Source organism: Anabrus simplex, chromosome 1 (assembly GCF_040414725.1).
Source record: "Anabrus simplex isolate iqAnaSimp1 chromosome 1, ASM4041472v1, whole genome shotgun sequence".
NCBI classification, from domain to species: Eukaryota; Metazoa; Arthropoda; class Insecta; order Orthoptera; family Tettigoniidae; genus Anabrus; species Anabrus simplex.
This window is the reverse complement of record NC_090265.1, coordinates 882,777,936-882,801,780: the sequence shown is the minus strand read 5'-3', so window position 1 is coordinate 882,801,780 and position 23,845 is coordinate 882,777,936. Positions and strand designations below refer to the sequence as shown.

At 37.1% G+C, this 23,845-nt stretch overlaps 1 protein-coding gene across 1 annotated transcript in view; it reads left to right on the top strand.

Annotated features, from left to right (window-relative positions):
* Nucleotides 1-23,845, top strand: part of LOC136857680 (general transcription factor 3C polypeptide 1) — a 340,092-nt gene that overhangs the window by 229,570 nt on the left and 86,677 nt on the right. The window contains exons 24-25 of the mRNA XM_067136529.2: nucleotides 8,485-8,596; nucleotides 13,601-13,806. Coding sequence (XP_066992630.2) covers nucleotides 8,485-8,596; nucleotides 13,601-13,806 — 318 coding nt within the window. The remainder of the gene's footprint in view (nucleotides 1-8,484; nucleotides 8,597-13,600; nucleotides 13,807-23,845) is intronic.

Genomic DNA, 23,845 nt, shown 5'->3' with positions numbered 1-23,845 from the left:
CATACCGATTTTCATCAAGATAGGACTACTAATAACAACAATATTTGAGAATTATATTTTAGGCCTTCCCCTAAACTACCATTTTTCTCAGCGTGAATACAATTATTGATAGCCTAGATTGTAGTAACTTATTCCCCAACTTTGCATACCCATTTTCTTTAAAATACGATCACTAATAACATAAATAGTTGAGAATTCAATTTTAGGCCTTCCCCTAAACTACCATTTCACTCAGCTTGAGTAAAATGATTTATAGCCTAGATTGTAGAGGCTCATCCCCCGACTTCACATACGAATTTTCATTAAATTCTCTTCAACCGTTTTCTCGTGATGCGCGTACATACATACAGACAGACAGACAGACAGACATTACGGAAAAGTAAAAAGTGCATTTTCTTGTTACTATGGACATGACCGATACAGAAATACCATTATTTTCAAATTCTGAGCAATGTACAGACAAAACTCTTATTTTATATATATAGATACTTCAGAAGTTCAGACACACAATAGCACGTGGCAATCATTGCTAACTGTGTAATAACCGAAACATAGCAGTTTAAGTTCAAATCTACAATCTATCATTGTTGCCAAGACAAGTCAAACAGTCTCCCTTGCCCATTGTTAAGGGCGTACAACAGAGCAGCCAAGCAGACACACGGAAACCACTTCAATAATACAAATACCACAACAAATACGATAAGAACAATTGTACAAATAAACATATAAGAAAGTCACTGTCCCAACATGGACGAAAGATTTAAAAAGAATCGCGGGGGGCGGCGTCGTAAGCAAGCATGGCGCCTGGGATCAGGGATAAACAAGGTGTTGCTAAGAGAACACACACCAAAAAAATGCATGTGGCCAAGGAAATGCAAAGATAAGAACAAATGACACAATTAGCAATATGATATGCGTCCTACATATCTCACATTCAAACACTCACACAATAGATTAAAAGGATCCAAGGAACAGGGAACTATAACAGATAAAAATGGTCAGGAAAAAACTGCAAAATTTAGAAGTAGGGTTCATAAATAACGTCTCACGCGGATATGCAAAGCCAAACCCACACAAAATTGGAGGTCCAAAACACATCATCAATATGTCTCTCAAATACAACTTAAATGCCAAAGCAGCACAAACTTCCCATGTACTGGGTTTTCTGATACACAACCACATAGCGGGGACATCGGAGAGCAAATTGGTACATGAATAATAAGATAGAGACCTCCACAACATGAACCGTAGAATAAAGTCGACGTAACACACATCCAAGGCGCAACAGAGCTCATTCACGCAATACAGGCACTCAATGATAGTAAGACACAGGTCAGTGTACCGAGTTGTGACACAAAGAAAAACATAGCTGATATAAATAACGTTACATGGGCAACAACAGAAGGAACAAAGACGGGCCACAAAATAACCGGTACCTACAGAGAATAAAGATAGTAGCCAACCACAATGCCCCGTGGTGATATAAAACGAACATGGTCCATGAGGCCAACCCCAAATAACAGGGAGAAAGAGATCGAAAAATCAAAAAATAGTAGTTAAATTACCTTAATCAGGCCATTCATATATGCGCAATAAAGCATGTTGGAAATCTCAGAGACCAATAGCATTCACGTCTTAAAACGCTTGAAAGAACGCTTGTAAAAACACGCTTCGAGAAACATTGTGTCGCTCGCCATAACCCTTCACCAAGATGAAAGCTTAGAAGAAGAGCCATGAAAAAGCCAGATAGACAAGATTGGGAACACAACGTTGTAAAATCATAGGACGACAAAGGCGATATCTGTGATCTCCTTGGGCTAGGTTTGCATGCACAATTAGAAGTCGAAGTTGGCCATAATTGCCATGTCAGTGAGTACGCATATGTAACAGAAGGCAAGAAGTTTGTCAGAAAAGTGAACCAGACAAAGATAGAGATGGCCAAGGTATGGCACAATGTTCATAAGTTTCCTTCCCTTCAAGCAACATACATTCTCTGCTTGTGAGTGTCGTCTCATTCCAAACAGATTATTTTTTGTCATCATCATCATCATCATCATCCTAATTTTTATGATATTTTATTCAGATTCAATGTTGCAAACAATGTGTTGGTACACCCATCCAGCAGTTGCTTCACACAAATTGTGCAACTTTGCACATGTACAAAAACCATTACCAAAACCAGTACAGACAGAATGCAAGTGGATGATAATATTGGTTCTGACCATCTTCCATCCGTGAGTATGCTTAAAAAAGTCTTATGATAGAACTGAAGCATAGACAATATCCAATAAATTCAACAGAAACTTCCTATTAAAGAATTCACCGTGCTAGAAGTGAATGCACGAAATGATAAACAGATGTAATGAATTATTATTTGGAATTTAAAACATAAGAATGAATGATTGCAAATAGATTACATTCGTACCTTAAAACAAAATACCTTACAGAAGAACAGAAGTGTCCTGGTAAGATTTATATCTTGATTTATAGTTTATTAAGTTAGTGATATATATTTATTGAAAGAATCAACGACTTCCCGCAATTACAAGTTGCCACAATGGACAAAGTAGAGCATATCAGGATACAGAATGTTTTATCGCATAGAAATATAGCGGTGATATGGATTTTTTAAGTTATGGAGGCCCGAACAGGTGAGATTTCAGGATGTGTACAGATCCACGTATGGTGGTGGTAACTATTCTTTCAATGCTGTTCATAGGCAGGTCGAACTTCTTCTAGAATTCTATGAACAAGGCTAGCTACTTTGATAGATCAGGGCCCTCTTGCTTCTAGGGTTGTGAGTCTGATCTAGTTTGATGACAGAAGAACAGTCTAGTTTCAAGCTAAATAAAAACACCTCTCACTGGACAAAAAGGTTCATGCAAATGCCAAGGAAATTGTATTTGCCACTTTCATTGACTGCAGGGAAAGGTATGATACTGTGTGGAGGTAGGTAGGGTCTCTTACAAAATTTCTCACAAATTGAAAATAAAAACCAAGATGTTTGAGAAGTTCCTTGCTTGTAGTTGGATCAAAGTAACTATGGAAACAAAAGTTAGTGTTATAGACATAAAAACTTCAATTCCTCCAGTAGTGAAGTCAAATGGTCTTCCAAGACACTTCAAGAGCTCAAAATGAAACTTTAATATGTTTGTATATGAATTAATTTTTTTTGCTAGTGGTTTAATGTCGCACTAACACATTAAAGGTTTTTGGTGACACAAGGATGGGAAAGGGCTAGGAATGGGAAAGAAGTGGCTATGGGCTTAATTAAGGTACAGCTCCAGCATTTGCCTTGTGTGAAAATGGGAAACCGTGGAAAACCATCTTCAGACTGCCGACAGTGGGATTCGAACCCACCATCTTCCGAATGCCGGCTCACTGCTACATGGCCTTAACTGCACGGCCAACTCACTCGGTGAAGTCATTATTTAGACAATAGCAAATAATGATTCCAAACAGCAAAATTGTTCTAGAGTAGAATGAATTCAGCCCTAGAGAGAATTAATGTCAGGATATGAGATAATAAAATGGAAACAAACTCTTCAAAAGATGCCTGGCGTCCATGATCATTGAGACGTCAAATCTCTATGGTCTGACACTGTGGTTAGCTGGTTCGAGGTCTGTTGGTGGGAAAAGAATTTCACCATCAGAATGTTTGCTCACAGGGTAGGGTGGGTGGTGGTATGGTATATAACTTCTAATCCACTGGATTACATGCCAAAAGTCTGAGTTTAGTTCCAAACTTTTCCACAGTGCTCATACAGAGTTAAGGCATTGACACTGTTGATGGTAATTCGTCCATCGAATGGGGGCGTTAAGCTTTGAGCAGACCCCTAGGTGATATTCAGTAAAATTAGGCTATCCACCAACAGTGCCTTTGCTGGCGGACCTAGTGTTTGCAGTGCACAATGTTTTCTGGTATGGGCTAGAGCAATTTTGTTTCTTTCATTGATCTGTCTCAGCTTTATCCTTGCCTTTGACAAAATGAAAGTTACTAAGGTATGAGTGATGCTAGTAATGCCATTCCTTATGCAGCCAGTCCCTGCTATGAATGGTGTGAAAATATTGCTCATAGGGTTGGTTGGTGCATGCATTTCAGTGCGTTTGGCAGACTGATATGTAATAGCAATTTCTGGCTTGGTGAGAATAGCAATGGGAAACTACCTCACTCCTCATTTCCCTAGTACGCCTCTTCAGTAATGCCTAGGCCATCTATGACAGCTGATGGCGGAGCTGTTGAGGATCTAACCAGTCTTCAGGCTGAGGACTATGCATACATACATACATACATACATACATACATACATACATACATACATACATACATACATACATACATACATACATACATACATACATACATACATAAATACATACATACATACATACATACATACATACATACATACATACATACATACATACATACATACATACACCAACAATAGGTTTCACCTTTACCTCATCATCATCATCATCATCATCATCATCATCATCATCATCATCGCTGCCACCACCACCACCACCACCACCACCACCACCACCTTCAGTCATTAAGCTGGATACAGAAACACACATACACTGGCAGAAAAAAATATCCAAACATCATTGTGCTGGATCAACAAACGTTGGTAGGCGTGTTTATAAATCTGAAAGATGACATTGAATCAAATTTCCCACAGATCGCATTACCATGATATTGCAAATCAGGTTTGCTTTAAATTCGGGCTGTACTGTGCAAGAGCGTTAATTACCTGTGAGATTGGACGGAGTGACTGTGAGAGGGTCAAGAAACCCTTTATGAAGGCGAAGAGGCCAGTATCAACAGCTCACTGCGGTTTAATGAGGCCGTATAATAGGGCTACGTGAAGGTAGATTTTCTTTCCGCACTTCTGCAGAACGACGTGGCAGAAATGTCTCCACTGTGTATGCGGACTGGTAGGAGTGGTCACGAGAAGGTACGCTCGCAAGAAGACCGGGCTCCAGATGTTCCCGTGGCACCACCGAGAGGGAGGACCGCCGTATTTGGCGTATGGCTGTGGCGCAGCGGACTGCGTTTGCAGCAGCAGTTTCAGCGGCAGCTGGCACCACAGTGACGTAACGAACTGTTCGCAATCGGTTATATGAAGGACAACTGCGAGCCATATGCCCTGCGGTGTGCATTCCACTTACCCCAAGGCACCGCCGTCTGCGACTTCAGTGGTGTTAAGTGAGAGCTTATTGGAGGATGGAGTGGAGGTCCGTTGTGTTTTCCGATGAAGCTGGTTCTGCCTTGGCGGTGCTAGTGATGGCCGTGTGTTGGTTAGGAGGAGGCCAGGTGAAGCCTGCATTCCACCTGTCTGCGGTGTCGACACACTGGACCTACACTGGGAGTTCTGGTCTGGGGAGCAACTTCCAATGACAGCAGGAGCACTCTCAAGGTTATCCCACGCACCCTGACTGCAGATGTGTACGTCCATCTGATGAATCGACCTGTTGTGCTACCATTCATGAACAGCATTCTCGGGGGTGTGTTTCAACAGGATAACCCAACTTACTCTACAAAGTGTCGACATGTTACCTTGGCCTGCTCGATGCCCTAATCTGTCCCCAGTCGAGGATGTACGGGACATCATTGGATGACAACTCGACATCTGGCACTTGTATGACACAATGCATGCATGTTTGCATGCCTGCGTTCAACACTCAGGTGATTACAGCTGTTATTAATAGACCAGCATGGGCCATTTGCAATGGCTTTTCTCGCATGGTTATTAACCTGTAGTCTTGTACCTTTCATCAATTAAATATGTTATGTCGGCAAATATATTGCCAAATTTTCTGTATTCTACATTCCTCATTTCATGGTGTTTGGATATTTTTTTCCGCCAGTGTATATGAATTCAAGTAATGATCTTTTTCTCTACCTTACAAACTCCTTGTCCAAAGATCATCATCAAGCTCTTTAGGCCTTTTCAGTTGTGAAATTACCAACATTTTGCCCCATTGTAGCAGTGATGTAGCAATCAGTTGTATTGCTACATCATTTGAAGACACTAGTGTCTAGTGCTCATAATCATTGTAAGCTGCTCTTGTCACCTAATTAATCTTGTTGCAGAAAAGGGTGTGGCGTGTTTGCCTGTAAAATGTAGATGAAACTATAATTGTTTGTTTGTCCAACCCTTGTTCCGTTTCCCTACGGGATCGGGTATGAGGTGAGATGAATCTGTCGTGGCGGGTTTTTATGACTGGATGCTTTTCCTGACGTCAGCCTCATCAGAGGAGTTAATGAGATGAAATGAATGATGTGATATATGATAGTAGGGAGAGGGTGAACCCCAGTGCCGGCACATAGCCTACTTCTATTAAATAGCACCAAGGGGTCTGCTCAGTGCTTTACGTCTCCATCTGACGGACGAATCACCATCAACAGCGTCATGTGCCCTCATTCCATTTGAGCACTGCGGGGAGGTTTGGAATTTAATCCAGGCTTTTGGCACGCAATCTAATGATTAGAAATTGTATCCCACTACCTCCCGTACCCTGCCAGCCAACATTCTGATGGTGAAATTTTTTTCGACCAACGGGACTCAAACTGGCTAACCTCGGTGTCAGACTGTTTAAACGCCTTAACGATCATGGCCACCAGGTGGGCTAGATGAAAGTATAATTGATGTATTTTATTATCTGAAAAGAAATACAGAAAGGAAAGAAAAGCTCAGAGAATTTCAAACTTTACACAACACAGAGATCAGCAAAATTCTGAAACATGTGCCTAACCAATGGTTGTCATTAAGAAGGTGTTTAGATAGGATTTTGCTGCAGTGGGACCCTTTGGTTATTTTATTTAGGAGCAAAATTGAAAGTAAGGATTCTCAGACAGGAACTTTGAAGACTTACAAAATTCCTAAGCACAGTCTAAGTGCAAATGTGTCTTGTTTATCTGAAAGCATTGTCATTGTCATAACATTCCTCATTCAAAAGTAAAACCCAGTCATCTGTTTCACACACACACAAAATAATAATAATAATAATAATAATAATAATAATAATAATAATAATAATAATAATAATAATAATAATAATAAAAACAACTTCTGATGACAATTTAAAGCCACACTTTGTACAGCTGTTCATGTTCCTTTCATCAAATACATAAATCTTTTTGTCTTTTTCTCTGAAGTTGTTTGGCTATCTTCGATAATTCAAACGTAGCTCTTCAGTCAAGTATGCCACACATCTACTTATTGAGGTAAATTTTGGAGAAATAATTGAAGAATGTGATGGTAAGGTGTGTGAAACCACATGTTATTAAAAGCTTCTCCTCTCTCCTTGATGCAGATTATCATACTCCAGCAAATCAAGAGTATGACAGTAATGTGATGATGGGGAACAACATTCTGGCTAGTGAAACAGAATATAGATTTTAAAAAAACTGATATTCTGCACTTTCAGTTCTGTAACCTTCAGCTCGAAGAAACAGACGTGCCAAAAGGGAGAATTGATGCTCTGTGGGCATTGGTGGGTCAGATAATAATAATAATAATAATAATAATAATAATAATAATAATAATAATAATAATAATAATGTTGTGTGGCCTCCAGAGAGGCCTGGTGCAGGTGTTTTGATTTGACGCTCGTAGGCGACCTGCGCGTCGTGATGAGGATGAAATTATGAAGATGGCACATACACCCAGTCCCCGTGCTACGGATGGTTAAAATTCCCGACCCTGCCTGGAATCTAACCCAGGACACTTGTGACCAAAGGCCAGCACGCTAACCATTTAGCCATGGAGCCAGACGGTGGGTCAGATGAAATTAGCTGATGGTATACTTAAATATGACAGACTCTCTAAGGTGATGCTTGCTATTTTATCAATTCTACATAGCAATGCAGAGTATAAAAGGATTTTTAGCAGAGTCACAAAGACAAAAACACAATTCAGGTCCTTGCTGTCTGAACAAATTTTGGAGAAAATTTAACCTTAAACACTTAATCAGTTCAGCAAAGCAAGTGCTTTGAGCAAAAATTTAGTTTGGAGTTTCTGAAGAGGGCTAAGTCAGCTATAGATGTGTTGAGTAACAAATAGTCATACAGTGTTCAGCACTTCGAAGGATGAGAAGTCTCACGTTCCTAAAATTAAGGGGTGTCCAGCATTTAGTATTCACATATAAATAATGAAAAAATGAATTAGTACATGTTCTGCTATCAGTGATGTGTCTTAATACGTTGTGTTTTGCTGCCAAATGTCTCCTGATTTTTTTACTTTTGAAAGTTGGCATGTCTATTCTTTATGTGTTTATATCCCATTTTCTACTTTTTTTTCTTTATTAAGTACAGTATAAGTAAAATTAATAACAAATAATGATTATTATTGTTAAATACCATAGATTTCTAACCACCCTGTAATGAAAGATAGTTAAATGTAGCAATAAAAATTTATTGTAGTCATATTTCATATTTGATGAAACCTGTAGTTTATTGCAGCTTTACATTTTCAGGGATATGTATGATGTTACGGAACCAAAGAATACGTTGAAATTCAAAGGTCATTTTCAAGATGTGGAAAATGTCTCAGATGTGTACTGTGCTCTTTTGAATGCAACAATCATTGTAAGTACTATATTGCTATGTATTTTGATTCTCATAAACTTGTATTTATACAAATTTTGAGTTTCTTTAAATTGGTGCTTTCTTGACTCAGATTAATGGACATGATATCTTTTGGGTTTATGCCATGTGAAAGAGACAAATTGCAGGGGAACTTCATGTTTCACGAAGACTTTACTATGCTTCCTCAAAGTCAAAAGAATCATTTGTTATAACTATGTTGTTGTGCATTAGCATTTGACTAAGGTCATTATAGATGCTCATTTTTTAAGAAACAGTCCTGTTAATTTCTCGTGTAAATTTTCTGTGTCGGTTTAACCTGTTGGCTCTGACTCATGGAACAGTTTCATGATCACATCAGATGAACCTGCGCCTGAATCACAGAACTCTTCCTTGATGTAACCTCTCCTCATAGTTATGACGATATTGCTGTATGTTGTATTTATTTATATCAAGCAATCAGTCATCAATGATCTGCATTTAGGACTGTCACCCAGGTGGCAGATTCCCTATCAGTAGTTCACTTAGCCTTTTCTTAAACATTTTCAAAGAACTTGGAAATTTATCGATTATTCCCCTTGATGATTTATTCCAATCCCTTACTCCTTGTTCTATAAATGAATATTTGTCCCAATTTCTCCTCTTGAATTCCAACTGTATCTTCATAGTATGATCTTTCCTACTTTTAAAAGCTCCTATCAAGCTTATTCATCTACTTAAGTCATTCCACGCCAACTTCCCACTGACAGATCGAAAAATACCATATAGCAAGTGACTATGCTCATTTTAAAACCCGTATTGAAGATCAAATGAAAGTAAAAACAATAAATTTATTATTCCACGTATTCAATACTCAAATAGCTTACAAAATTAGGATTTCATCCTTATTTTATTGCTAAATTATTAAAACTTGGTACATGTTTTGCTCATTTTCTGAGCATCTTCAGCCACTTTAGAATCTTAAGGCTAATTAGGAATATTGACCTAGAACTTATATGATTGATTTGTCATTAGCAAGCTTAAAATTAATGCAATTTTTAAGAAAACATGGTTTAATACAATTTTCTTCTATATTGTGTCAAATGGTTGTGATCTAAGTATAACAGTATTCACATTCAAATAAAACTATTATGATTTTCTTGTATATAACATCAAAATGGCTGTTCTAAGTATAACAGTTATTCACATTCAATTAAAACTATTATGGTCATAAAAGTTTGTTGTTTACTTATAATGTTTTACTAAGTTCATGAAGAATCCTTTTCACTTCTTATAAACTTGAAAAACCGAGCTCGATAGCTGCAGTCGCTTAAGTGCGCCCAGTATCCAGTATTCAGGAGATAGTGGGTTCGAACCCCACTGTCGGCAGCTGTGAAGATGGTTTTCCGTGGTTTCCCATTTTCACACCTGGCAAATGCTGGGGCTGTACCTTAATTAAGGCCACGGACGCTTCCTTCCCACTCCTAGCCCTCTCCTGTCTCATCGTCGCCATAAGACTTATCTGTGTCGGTGCAACGTAAAGCAACTAGCAAAAAAAAAAATAAAAAATAATTAAAAACATAAAAAAAATCACTATATTACACTCTCAAAAACATTTTATGAGATCAGGCTAAAGAATTATTATGTTTGTCGTCTTGCTATCTGCAGCTCATGTTTTACCATTTCTTATTATAGGTATTGATTGTTACACACTTAAATTGACATATGTTGATATTTGTTGTAATCCAACTTTACAATTGTTTAAGATTTAAAAATCTGTGTGTATGAATAGGGCCTGGGTCAAAAGGGACACTCAAACGTAATGTTGACAGTTGAAGTATGATTTCTACAAACTAAGCAATGAGCTTGTTGGCATATATGTAACAATAGGAAATTTCGTAAGGATATATTATAATAAAATATCAAAGCCTCGCATTAAAGGAGCGACTCTTGCCTGTGTATCTGTTAGTGTTCACGGCTGCTTGACAACTCCCTGTCGCTCTACTAGCACTCCTTGTATTGTATGTGTGGATGTGTAACCGTGGGGAGTAGGAAGGGGAAGTAGCAGTATGCGGCGCCATGGTAGTTGGAGTTATTTGTGGAGGGGAATATCTCGAAGTAGCATAGGACGGGGTGTTTATTCACGTAGAGTGACTATTGATATTGTTAGGAATGAAAAGGTTTGAAAATTTTCGTCTATCAGACTTAAATCTTTGCATTAAATTTGGTAATTGTTCAATTAAGGGGTTCGTAACTTCAGTCTCATCATTCAAGTTTTTATCTTTGTTGAAATGTTGGTCTAAGTGGATGTATATATTTTCCAATTCAATCATTAATTTTTCTTTTTCAATCTTACTAATTATTCTTAAATCTCTTTCTATAGTCATAAAGTGGTGTACTTTTTCTTGCATATTAGTACTCATAGCTGAATGTTTATTATTATGTTTTGCAGCATTTACGTGTTCTAGGTATCTGGTTACATAGCTTCTGCCAGTTTGGCCAACATACGAACATCTGCACTCTGTGCAGGTGAGTCAATAGATTCCTGAACATTGGTATTGGTTATTGCGTGAATTTACCATGTTAAGATTGAAAAAAAATATTTCGGTTTGTGTTTTGAGTTTTAAATGAAATATTAATTTCTTGTTTCTTAAAAGTACTAGTGATTTGATGTATTTCTGGATTAGTGAATGTAAAAGTTGCAAACTTAGGTTTTGTGGTTTTGATCGGAGTGAGGTTAGTGGCCAATTTCAGTTTTACTCTATTAATTATCTTATTGACAATTTCTGTTTTATATCCATTAAAAGGTGCTAGGTCTTGTGTGAATTTAAGTTCTTTCTGTATAAGTTATTTTCTGTGAGAGGCATTTTAAAAACTCTGCAAACCAGACTAAAAAAAAGCAGCTTGTTTATGCGACTTAGGATGAAGAGGTTTTTTCTAATGGTTATCGGAACATATGATGGTTTTCTATAAATTTGAAAGTCAAATTTATTTCCTGCTTGATATTCAATATGGGTTTTAAAATGAGAATAGTCACTTGCAATGTAATGGCCAGCCAGGCTAATGTAAACTTTAAGAACAGATTTGTAAATCTCAAGGTTAAAATAGGTTTTTGGAGAAATGTTTAAAAGACAAACTAGTACCTTTAAAAATCTGTACAAAGACGTAATCTATTGACACAAAACTTAGTACACTCAAAAAATAAGGTGAATGAGATATGGCTAAGTGATGAAATCAAGATGCACTATAGAAAGAAATTGTTTTTGAACTTACAATTGTATTGCGTACATTTAGAAATACCTCAGCAATTATCTCCATTAGAATGGAGTTCAATCCAACTGTTTACCAGTGAGAAGCTTGTTGACATATTTGATAGGAAACAAAAATACTCTAGAAAGTAAACTGATACATTTAAGAGAGGATAAATTAAATCCTAAGGTTCAGAAAATAAGAGTTAAAAAATCCATTTCAGGTTTAAAAAATATACCCAGAAAGTTTATTGAATAATTATTTTCATCCTTCTTAGTAAATTTTACATTTTGGTCGAGATTATTTAAGAAGTTTAGAATTTTATCACTATCATTAGTTTGCTGTCTATTATAACAAAGGTATCGTCCACATATCTGTACAAAAACGTAATGTATCAACGCGAAACTTAGTACACTCACAAAACAAGGTGAATGAGATGTAAACTTTGAGAACAGATTCATAAATCTCAAGGTTAAAATAGGTAACATCTCAAAGGTTTTTGAAGAAATGTTTATTGGCTAAGCGATGAGATCAAGATGCACTATAGAAAGAACTTGACCGGGAGAGTTGGCAAGTACTTCTGTATGGTTCCGAAACATGGAGTATAACCAACAAAGAGCAGCAGTTGCAAGTCTTTGAGAATAAAGTTGGGCCGGTGACCTTCGATGTTAGGCCCCTTAAAACAACAAGCATCAATCGAGAATAAAGTTTATAGAAAAATATTTGGCCCATGGTTTTATCCTATCTCTCAAAGCTGGCAGGAAAGATCTGATTATGATATTTACACCCTCTCTCAACAACACACTATAATGAGTGTGATAGAAACCAACATACTGCGCTGGGCTGGACATGTACTGAGGATGCAGGATAACAGAGCACCAGTAGATCTATACAAGAGATCTCTTAAGACCTTCAGGAAGACCCCGAAGCACCTGGAAGAAGGAGATCAACAAGGTCCCCCGGACCCTCGAAATTGATAACTGGGAAGAGCGGGCTCAAGATCGAAAAGGATGGAAGAGGATTATGAGATTGGCACGAGAACTTCACGTCCCTTAGAAGCCTACAGAGTGAGTGAATATTGAATGGGTGAAAATTGTGTACTTTAATTTAAATACTGCAGTCAGTACGAATCTGAAATATGAATTTCATTTCTTGCAACAAAATCACATATTTTCACGGATCCTCTTTTATATACAGAAACTAGCTCCGGCGAAATGCTTTGCGAGGCTTGTTGGTTGCTTGGAGTTTTCTGTTTGCCTGTAGCACACATTACACTTGGACACTGAACATTTGCAGCCAGCTCCCCTAATATTGTGTATTTTGGCGTAAGTGATTGGTGCAAGTTTATATGATGCAGTTTTATTCCAATACTTGCTCATTGTGTATTAACAAACAATTTTGAGACCACACAACATGCATGTACCTGAAACATTCATAAAATATTTTTCTGTCACACTGAAATAGAGTGTCACTAGTGGAATGATACTTCCAACAGATGATAATAGGAAGTTGCGTAGTATTTGTAATGCCAAATTTTGCAATAGGAAGGCTGCTGCTTCACATCTTTATTTTGAAACACATCCAGAGCTGCACGATGAATCATTGAGAAAGTGGGTGCGTTACATATGCAGACTTTTCTTTTTCCCTACTTTCAACCAAAAGAAATTGGATGCATAAATGTAGGGGCACTAATTATCGTAGATAATACAGTAATACCTAGTTACTTTCCATCCACTCTGTATGTAAATATTTTAGAATTGTCTTATTTTCTGTTTATAGAGTTCTCTGTGCTGCCCATCAGACAAAACTTCATGGGCCTATCAGCTTTTTAAAGTGTACCAACAGTACCCAGACAGCATGCTGAGATCAACTATGGCAAAGATCCGAGCTGATCAAATGGTTTCACTCAAGAAGAGTTATGTCCCTTTGGTTCAAAAGAACAACTACCTACCGTTGTCTTCATCTCCATATCAGCTCTCAGCAACGTGAGTTATGTTCATTATCGCATAATTTTCAGTGTCCTACTGTCTCATAGATTAGTCCTTTCAATATAAAATTATAAATAGAAATGGAACAAATAAGTACTCAAATACAAATCATTTAAGAATAGAAAGATAAGGAAGAGCATCAGAACATGCAAAAAGATAAACATACTGACTAGATAATGTGGGTGGAGGGTGCAACAGAAAAACAAAGCAAGGACAAACATAAACTCCACATCTTCACACTTAGCCATCTTCATAGACGGAATCTCTCATCAGTTCCAGATCTAAATAATCCCTAACTAGCTCCTTTCTGCCTGCCAGCTTCATTGGGAGAGTGAGCATTCACACTCCCTGTGGAGGGACATTCTCAAGAAACATTCATTCCTCATGCGAGGAATGTAGAATAAGAAAGATAGATGACTATAAGAAAAATGGGAGGTCAAAGACGATGGTAAAAAACAGGGAACATTTAAGTAGGAAAGGAATACCTCATTTTTCCATTATTCCATATCTCTCTCTAACTAGCCTGTGAAAAGAATGTTTCTGCTTCCTAGTTTCATTGCCTGTTAATATATTAATCTAAAGTTTGTTGTACAGAAAATATTTAATTGAAATACTGTGCATTTTAATTAATTCATATATAGAAAGATAGTTCTTCTACAGCCATGTCTTCTCAGGTCCCAGTGATTGATTTCTGCTTCCCAGCTTCATTAAGGGTGTGAGCTTCTACATGCATTGAGGAGCTATCTTGAGAGATCTTCACTCGGTCATGTTGTGGGAAGTGTAGGTAAGAAATTGATGTAGAAGAACTGTGATTGATGAGGAGAAAGCCAATCTGTTTGACGACAGCAGTGTATGAAGAAATGGAGATTATTCTTTTGTCCTTATCTTTTTGTGTTGTCTTTCTATTTTTCCCCTTCCCACACCTCCCTGTTTTCTCTTGTTGGTTCCTTTCTGTTAATTGTATATTCTTCTTACTGTATTTTAAAATGTTGGAATTCTGTTAAGTAGAAAATTCTGTATTGCACCTCTTAATATAACAAAAGTTCTTAATATGCTACTTCTTAAGGAATAAAATTCCAAATACTTGTTTGTTGTTACATTTACCATTCAGAAGTTTGAACAAAATATAGCATGTGATCCAGTACTTTGAAGACAGAGTGCAGTGAAATCATGGAGATATACTTGGCTCTTGTAATCAAACCATTTATAGTATAGCTCATATATCCATGTTTCGGTATAGAATTCTACATTGTATACATAATTCAAGGTAAATAATTTATTGATTTAAAAATTGAATTAGTTTGCATTGCTCTTAGCGTTAGCCGAGAAACACCATGGGAAGGTTGCCATACATTGTTCCTCACGTAAAGTCCGAGGTGAAGAGTTTTCATTACAATGGTAGGCCCCATTTCATACTGCTAAATAGAGTCGAGTTTGGGAGTATAGATAATATTGGCAGGCTCCCTTGCCTACTGTTAGTCACAATCAATATGGGGAGTTTTCATTACAAAGATAGGTCCCCTTTCCTACTTCCATTCACATTCGAGTTGGGAATTTTCATTATAATCAGTCAATTACCACTGATCTGCATTTAGTAGTTGCCCAGATGGGGTTTTAACCAAGGACATTCTAATCATTTTATGTTAGACAAACACCTACATTGATATCCTCTTTTTACTATTTGTAAGAACAATCAGGATCTTGATTATTCACCTTACAGGTTTGAGTTTGAGGATGATGATGCCCTTACTATGGGCGAAACATGTCCCTTGTAACTTTTTATGATAAGATTTAATTCTTAGTTTACTAGATCTCTTTGTATTGAATAGGTGGATATTAAAAATAACACTTGTAATATACCTTTGTATTTACATACCATTTAGTCGAGCAGCTCATCTCCTTCCTTCCAAGTTTTCCTCGCCTGAACTTCGCAACATTTTCGTAACACTACTCTTTTGTCAGAAATCACCCAGAACAAATCAAACTGCTTTTCTTTGAATTTTTTCCAGTTTTCAAATCAAGTAATCATGGTGGAGGTCCCATTCACTGGAACCATACTCTAGTTGGGGTTTTACCAGACACTTGCCCTACAACCCCTAAATACCATCATAATCATGTGCAGAGATTGTAACAGTTATTTACAATCCCCTGTGTGAAACAAGGTGAAACATGACAGAGATTGATCAGAGTTAAGTTATTATCGGCCTGTTCACTATTGTAACCAACAGTGCAGAAATCCAGTTTTGACTTCAACCCAGGCAGAGCTGTGATGAGTACTGTTCTCTCTCTCTCTCTCTCTCTCTCTCTCTCTCTCTCTCTCTCTCTCTGTCTCTCTCTGTCTCTGTCTCTTTTTAAAAATCAGAACTGGACATCTGAAGTTCAAGTCTAAAATCTGTTCATTCTTCATCTAGGATTACAAAGAATTTGTCATCAGAGGAGTCAACATTTAAATTTAAGAACTTTATCTTATATCCGTATTGAACTGAGAACGTAAAAGAGGTAACTTAAAGCATCCACCTTTTCAATACAAAAAGAATGTTATAATGGTTAAGTTACAACATACTATAATCTATCAGCTTCATTGTCCGTATTGATAATTTAAGAACACAAGTATGAAAGATGAGTTTTCCACCTAATCAATACTTTATTTACAAAATGTTTAAAATTATCTACATTAAAACAGTACCGGTTTCGACCCGTAAGTAGGTCATCATCAGCTGTTGGTGAACCTGCTTAATAGCGATTGTACATAAAACATTACTAAAAATTAATTTAACAAGAATGCCTTATTCTAATATAATTCTACTGTTAAGATATATACATATGGTACAATTGTAGGGCTTTGACTTGTTGGAGCTCCATTCAAAATTCTGTATTGTTGCCAACTTTACGTCAAACAAGATACATATACACATATGGTACAATGAAAGGCTTTGGCATGCTGGAGTCCCTTGAATGCCACATATTCCAAAAATTGTATAGCTGAGGTTGAAAATATAGTTCTTATAGAATAAAAGATCACTGAGGTTTTGGTGTCAAGTTCAAATATCTATGCAGTATGCCAGCATTATGTCCTACTGTTGTATGGATACAATTAAGGTGCATTGTTGGGCCGCCATTTTGCGGGGAACATAGTAGACTGAGGTTCTGTAGCTTGTTTAACAGGTACTAAGTTCACTCTTAGGGCCTGTACTACGACTGTCAGATAAACAGCCAGATACGTTGGCTGCAGTTTTGCAAACTAGAAGTTAAATATTTTCTTGCGTACTACCAACGAATTTTAACGGCGGTATTGTAATGCGGAAGATGTAGTAACATTTTTATTGGGTTGGTAATAAGGTTATATTTAGCGTGGTGGTATACGTGTTCCCTGGTGTTTTCGTTCGTTTAGCTCTATTCCTTTTGAAATCGTATTACTAGAATCCAATATCAGAATCTTATTAAGCTATAATGTGGAAGTTCAGGTCAAAAACAGAATTAGGACTGAAATATACACATACGAAGGAATGTTAAAATTAATTAACTGTATAACGAAACTGAAACTGTTACAGAAAAAAAAGACTGAAAATGAAACCTGGAAGCTAAAGTTAAGATTCAGGTTATGTATAATTTTTTGTCTAGTACTATTTACGAGGATGCGCGTTACGGCGAAAGTAAAGTTTATATTCGTTTACCTGCCAACTTTCTCGATTTAGGCGGGAGACTCCCGATTTTCGACAGTTTTTCCCGCCTCCCGATTATTCTAATATTTCTCCCGATTTTAGCTTATTTTTTGGTGAACTTCAAAGATCTGTTTTCAAATCCCATCATTTCAGCTTTTTTACGCCAGTGACCAAAAGTCCTTCGCTCATTGGCTGCTTTCAAACGAAATATCGACGTTTATTGATGCGTGAAATGTGCGCAAATGTACGATGTTTATTAAAATCTGTATATCGATTGTCAATCTCTCATTCTCGTGTGCAATGTTCGTGTTCGTTCACATCAGTCTAGTTGATTCCATACTCTTTGATCGATTCTAGATACTAGTCGCTAGATATTGAGTCTTTCTTAGTAATTTGGTGACAGAATTTCAATGATAACGACTAGTGACTTTTCCAGAGATTTTAGGATCCATTTCGAGACAATTCTGACTAATTTTAATTTACCCTCACTATAAAGAAAATAAGAGTTTTGTCTGTACATTGCTCAGAATTTTAAAAGAATGATATTTCCATACTGGTCGTGACCATAGTAATGGAAATGCACGTTTTAATTGTCCGTAATTTCTGTCTGTATGTAGGCCTATGTATGTACGCACGCTCATCACGAGAAAGCGGCTGAAGAGAATTAATGAAAATCGGTATATAATGTCGGGGAATAAGTCGCTACAATCTAGGTCGTAAATAATCGTATTCTCGCTGAGTGAAATGGTAGTTTAGGGGAAGTCCTAAAATTTAATTCTGAAATATTTTATTATTGGCTCTATCGATAAATACTACATAACTATAGTTATATATTATTAAATTTCCTATCATTTATGTCTCATACATTTTACTGTACCGGCTATGATAACAGAGATATTCGTGATTTTTTTTTTTTTTTTTTGCTAAGTCCATATCCGCGCCGAGGTTCGAGTAAATGGGTGAACAGAATTTTATGTTAAGTCGGGGAATAAGGAACTACAGTCTACGCTATACATAATTTTATTCACTCTGTTCGAAATGGTAGCTTAGGGGAAGGTGACAAAACTTTAATTTTTAATTGCCTATCTTACTGGTCATATTGAAAAGTAAACTACATAACAAAAGTTAGAGAATACAATTTCTGATTATTTATGTCTTATTCAGTTTTACCATACCGACTATAATAATATTGGTGGTGATGGTGATTAAATTGTGAAGATGATTATAAGAACGAGAAAAAAGTCATGAAGGAACGATCACTTAAACAACACAAGAGGTTGTCTTGAAAGAAAGGAGGACTCACTTGACATTAGATGTTCTAATATCACAGATTTGGAAGAAAACTAAATGTGAAGGCCTCCACTATAGAAAGCTTATCAAATTGATCAACAATACCATTACATTCACCATTGTTCATTGTGATGTGCTTTGTGTATTCTGCTGCCATTTATCTCCGATAATATTGGCGGGAAGTAGCTGGGGAGTGGGGAGTTAGATCTCTCTTTTTAGCATGCCATTCCTCTGGTTCATAAATTTTGTGATACTACTGGTACGGAACACACTGGATCAGCATAGTATTGCAGCTATTCGATCCCTACTCTGAGGCAATGATTGGAAAAAGCAGTGTGCACACTTAAACGGAATAATTACACAGGAGTGTTCGCGGCTGTCTGCCGCCTGGTCTGAAACTTTGAACTGTTAGATCGACACCGTAGTAGGCCTACTTTTCGCTAAAAGTGAGAAAATGTGTTGTTTTTCATTTTATCCAGTATTTCATATGATAGCATTGCTTTGAATCGCAATATACTGGCGTCATTGTAACAATTGGGAAAACTATAAGGACAGTCTTTCCTAGAATTCTGTAGCGAAGCACGGGTGCATCGGCTAGTTATTTGATCCAAATGGCATTGCGCTTCGCATAATTGCGTGGGCGCTTGATGCAATATATTAATCTATGCATTTGCTAAGTAATGGTATCTAACTGCATGACTAATTCACACATGTGGGGCATGAGTTCATACTATTTTCGGAAGGCTTATCAGAGACCGATCAACTCACTCACATACTTCCTGTGAGGGAATAGAGATGTGTAATTTTTAACCTTGTAGCCTAGTATAGCAACAGTCGGGCTTTGAGACAATAAATGTTATAAATATATCGTAGTACTGTATTGCGCAAGACATGTAGAATTAGCAGTTTTGACCAATTGTATCTCCTGATTTCTCCTGATTTTCACATCAAAATCTCCTGATTTTTGGTTTTGTAATGTTGGCAGGTATGTATTCGTAATTAATGCCACTGATGCAGCGTAGGATCATTAATTGTATTATTGATTCAATTTATTGTTTGCTCACTGAATAAGTAGTTAGTTCCTTTCTTTTCAATACAATGTGAGAATATTAACTGGCAAGCATTTATCTCACATTAGCGTAAATACTTTAGTAGCAAGTTGTTATGAAGTCAAAGTAATATAACCTCCTTAACATCCTCATTCGACGGACGAATCGCCATGAACAACATCGTGTATACCTTTACTCCATATGTGCGTCGCGGATAGATTTGGAATAGAACCCATGCTTTTGACACGCATTTTAATGATTAGGAAATATGTACTATCACCTATAGTAACCTACCGACTAATATTTAGAAGGTAAAAAAATGTTAGACAATTGGGACTCGAACCCACGAAAAACTGCATAGCAGCAAATGATGTTGCCCTAACGACCACAGCTAGCCATGAAGCTTACTGTCAACTGCTTGTGTGCAACTCATATACTCAGTAGTAACAGCTTGGGAAATCTTTAAATAATTCTGTGATAGCTGGACAGGAAGCATGACATACTTTATAAATATATACATAGATTACATTGTAACAACTTAATTTTGTACAGCATAATGCAGATGTAGATTCATCTTGATGTGTAGCCATCTTGATTCTTACAGTAGCGTCCCCGATAGGAGCGAAGTCCCAGGTAAGAGTGTTAACTGCCTCAACAACTTCGGCATAGCTAACCTCGAGAATGTTCTCCCAGATTGCACATAAACGCAAGTCATAGTACGCGTTTCCATCCAAACTTCCAGATAAATGTCTAAATTGCCAAATAAATTTATACCACACTTTTATCTGGCTGTCGTAGTACAGGCCCTTAGTGTTATGTTGTTGCTGATACATGCTAGCTCTCAGGATCCTTGTTGAGGCATGCTATGGATGAAATTTTGAAATTAAAGAAAGTAGGTTGATAGAGCTCCCCTCTTCATACTTGCATTTATGCTCAGGTAAATTCAAAAATCTGAGAAAGAAAAAGGAAGTAGGAATTAGAATAACTGATAGAGAGTGCCTGCTAAATGGTTTGTGTGCTATAGAGTGTGTGTTACTTACGTCATCCATTAGTATAGTCGGGAATGTGCTGCACACTGTTGCGTGTACGTCATGTGGCTGTCGTGGTGCTCAGATTGAGAGGTGGTGGGGAGGGGGAAGCAGCCTCTGGAAGGGGTGGGGTGTGTCTTTTGGGTTGTGTGTGGGTTTGTCTCTGTTCACATATTTAAAAATTTAAAAACATACACTAAGAGTGAACATAATACCTGTTAAACAAGCTACAGAACCTCAGTCTACTATGTTCCCCGCAAAATTGCGGCCCAACAATGCATCTTGATTGTATCTATACAACAGTTGGACATAATGCCGGCATACTGCATAGATATTTGAACTTGACACCAAAACCTCAGTGATCTTTTATTCTATAAGAACTATATTTTCAACCTCAGCTATACAATTTTTGGAATATGTGGCATTCAAGGGACTCCAGCATGCCAAGCCCTTCATTGTACCATATGTATATATCTTAACAGTAGTATTATATTAGAATAAGGCATTCTTGTTAAATTAATTTTTAGTAATGTTTTATGTACAATCACTATTAAGCAGGTTCACCAACAGCTGATGACCTATTTATGGGTCGAAACTGGTACTGTTTTAATGCAGATAATTTTAAACATTTTGTAAATAAAGTATTGATTAGGTGGAAAAATCCTTCATGCTTGTGTTCTTAAGTTACAACATTTTACTTGGGACTAGTTTCAGTGCTGTTGTGCATCATCTTCAGCCAAAATATGAGAACAGGCATGGGTACATATATACTGTACATACATATACAATACACAAAATATTATAACATTATGCTTAAAATATGATTAAAATGGGGAATATGATGAAGTAGTAAATTGATTTTCAATCACAAGTTCAGAACTTGTCATTGTCAGAACAACACATGAAATGGAAAGTGAATTAAAATAGCAATTTGATTATACAATCACGAATTAAGAATTTAACAGTCATAGTTCGTAACAACATATATAACACTTCAAAAAACGTAATTGTTTTAAATTGAAGTTGAACTTGGTAGTCTAGGGTTCGACTTTTGAGTCACAATTTTCATTAAATAATATCACTTTTTGACTAGACTGCAATAGTTCGTACCTAGGTCAAACCCAACGTAGTTTTAAAATCAGATATGCAGAACAGGTCTATGCTATAAAGCATAACAGATTTTCTGCAGTCACCCAACATATGGAAGAATTTAAACATACCTTCACTGAAATAGATCAAGATCTTGAGGTATTAGAAGTTCTAAATAAAGGTCCTTTACTGGATGTTACTGAAAACTGCTATCTTCATTTAGATCAATACTTTAATTCAAACCTAAATTTAAATGATATCTCCAAAAAAACCAAAAACCTTGTTCGATTTTCTTATTCCATTTTTAAAAAATATTACAATTCCAAATAGTAGATCTGTCTTTCATATTATGCGTAATACTTTTTCACGCCATGCGCTTTCACCGCATCACCCTCCCTAACTTCCCCTCCTTCCCTTCCTCATACCTTTCCTGCCACTCCTCTTCCTTTCCCTCTCCTATCCTATCCCAGCACTAGTCGCTTCCTTAACCCAAGCTTGTCATCACGCTCGGTTCCTTCTTCACCACGCGTCACAGCATATGCCGCCCAAGGTGAGTCTCATTCAATTATAGCTCAAGGTCTTTTTTCTCATAGTTTCCAACTTTTATAAATATCCCTCTTTCTTTTATACTGCAGGTCCCGCATTGAACTGCGAACTTCTTAGGGACCTTGGTTCATAACATGGTCTCCACTTCACACGTTATGTTACAACATTAAACATTAGACCACAGGCAACAGCACAGCCGTGATGTAACACTGACTTCAAAGCTCTCAGAGGAACATCTTATGCAAATTGAATATTGTACTTCTGGTTAAAAAGCGACAAAACTTTTTATTCAGCAAAAATATTCACTACACTTTTAGTCAAAAAGTGATATTATTTAATGAAAATTGTGATTCAAAAGTCGAACCCTAGACTACTAAGTTCAACTTGGACTTAAAGCAATTAAGTTTTTAAAGTGTTATATGTGTTGTTACAAACTATGATTGTTAAATTCTTAACTCGTGACTGTACAATCAAATTGCTATTTTAATTCACTTTCCATTTCATGTGTTGTTCCGATAATGAATGTCAAGTTCTGAACTTGTGATTGAAAATCAATTTACTATGTTATTTGTTTTGATGAACTGTTAAAACAAATTTGTCCAAAGAGGACAAATGGACTAGTGTAAGGTTTTGGAATGTAAATCTTCAAAACGTTGCAACAAGGTAATGGAATAGTGTATTTTTAGGCAGAGCAACTGCAGATCACTTATTAGATGGATTTATACATGGACTCCCTTACCTTGAGGATATATTTTGGAAGACTCAATGGATGGGCCAAATATTAACCTAAGTTTTATTTTTAAAAACTTGAGAATCATTTGCAACTGCTAAACCCCGAGGGCAAATCAATTCTTGATATAGGCATTTGCAGTTTTCATACATTGAATGGAGTCATAAAAACTGCGATCACCGAGCAGTCGCTTAAGTGCGGCCAGTATCCAGTAATCGGGAGATAGTGGGTTCGAGCCCCACTGTCGGCAGCCCTGAAGATGGTTTTCCGTGGTTTCCCATTTTCACACCAGGCAAATGCCAGGGCTGTACCTTAATTAAGGCCACAGCCGCTTCCTTCCAATTTCTAGGCCTTTCCTATCCCGTCGTCGCCGCAAGACCTATCTGTGTCAGTGCGACGTAAAGCAAATAGAAAAAAAAAGAAAAAAAAAAACATTTTTTCAGGTCTCTGTACAATCTTTTTAAATATAGCCCCGTCTGGCTCCATGGCTAAATAGTTAGCGTGCTGGCCTTTGGTCACAGGGGTTCCAGGTTCAATTCCCGGCAGGGTCGGGAATTTTAACCATCATTGGTTAATTTCGCTGGCACAGGGCCTGGGTGTATGTGTCGTCTTCATCATTCCATCCTCATCACGACGTGCAGG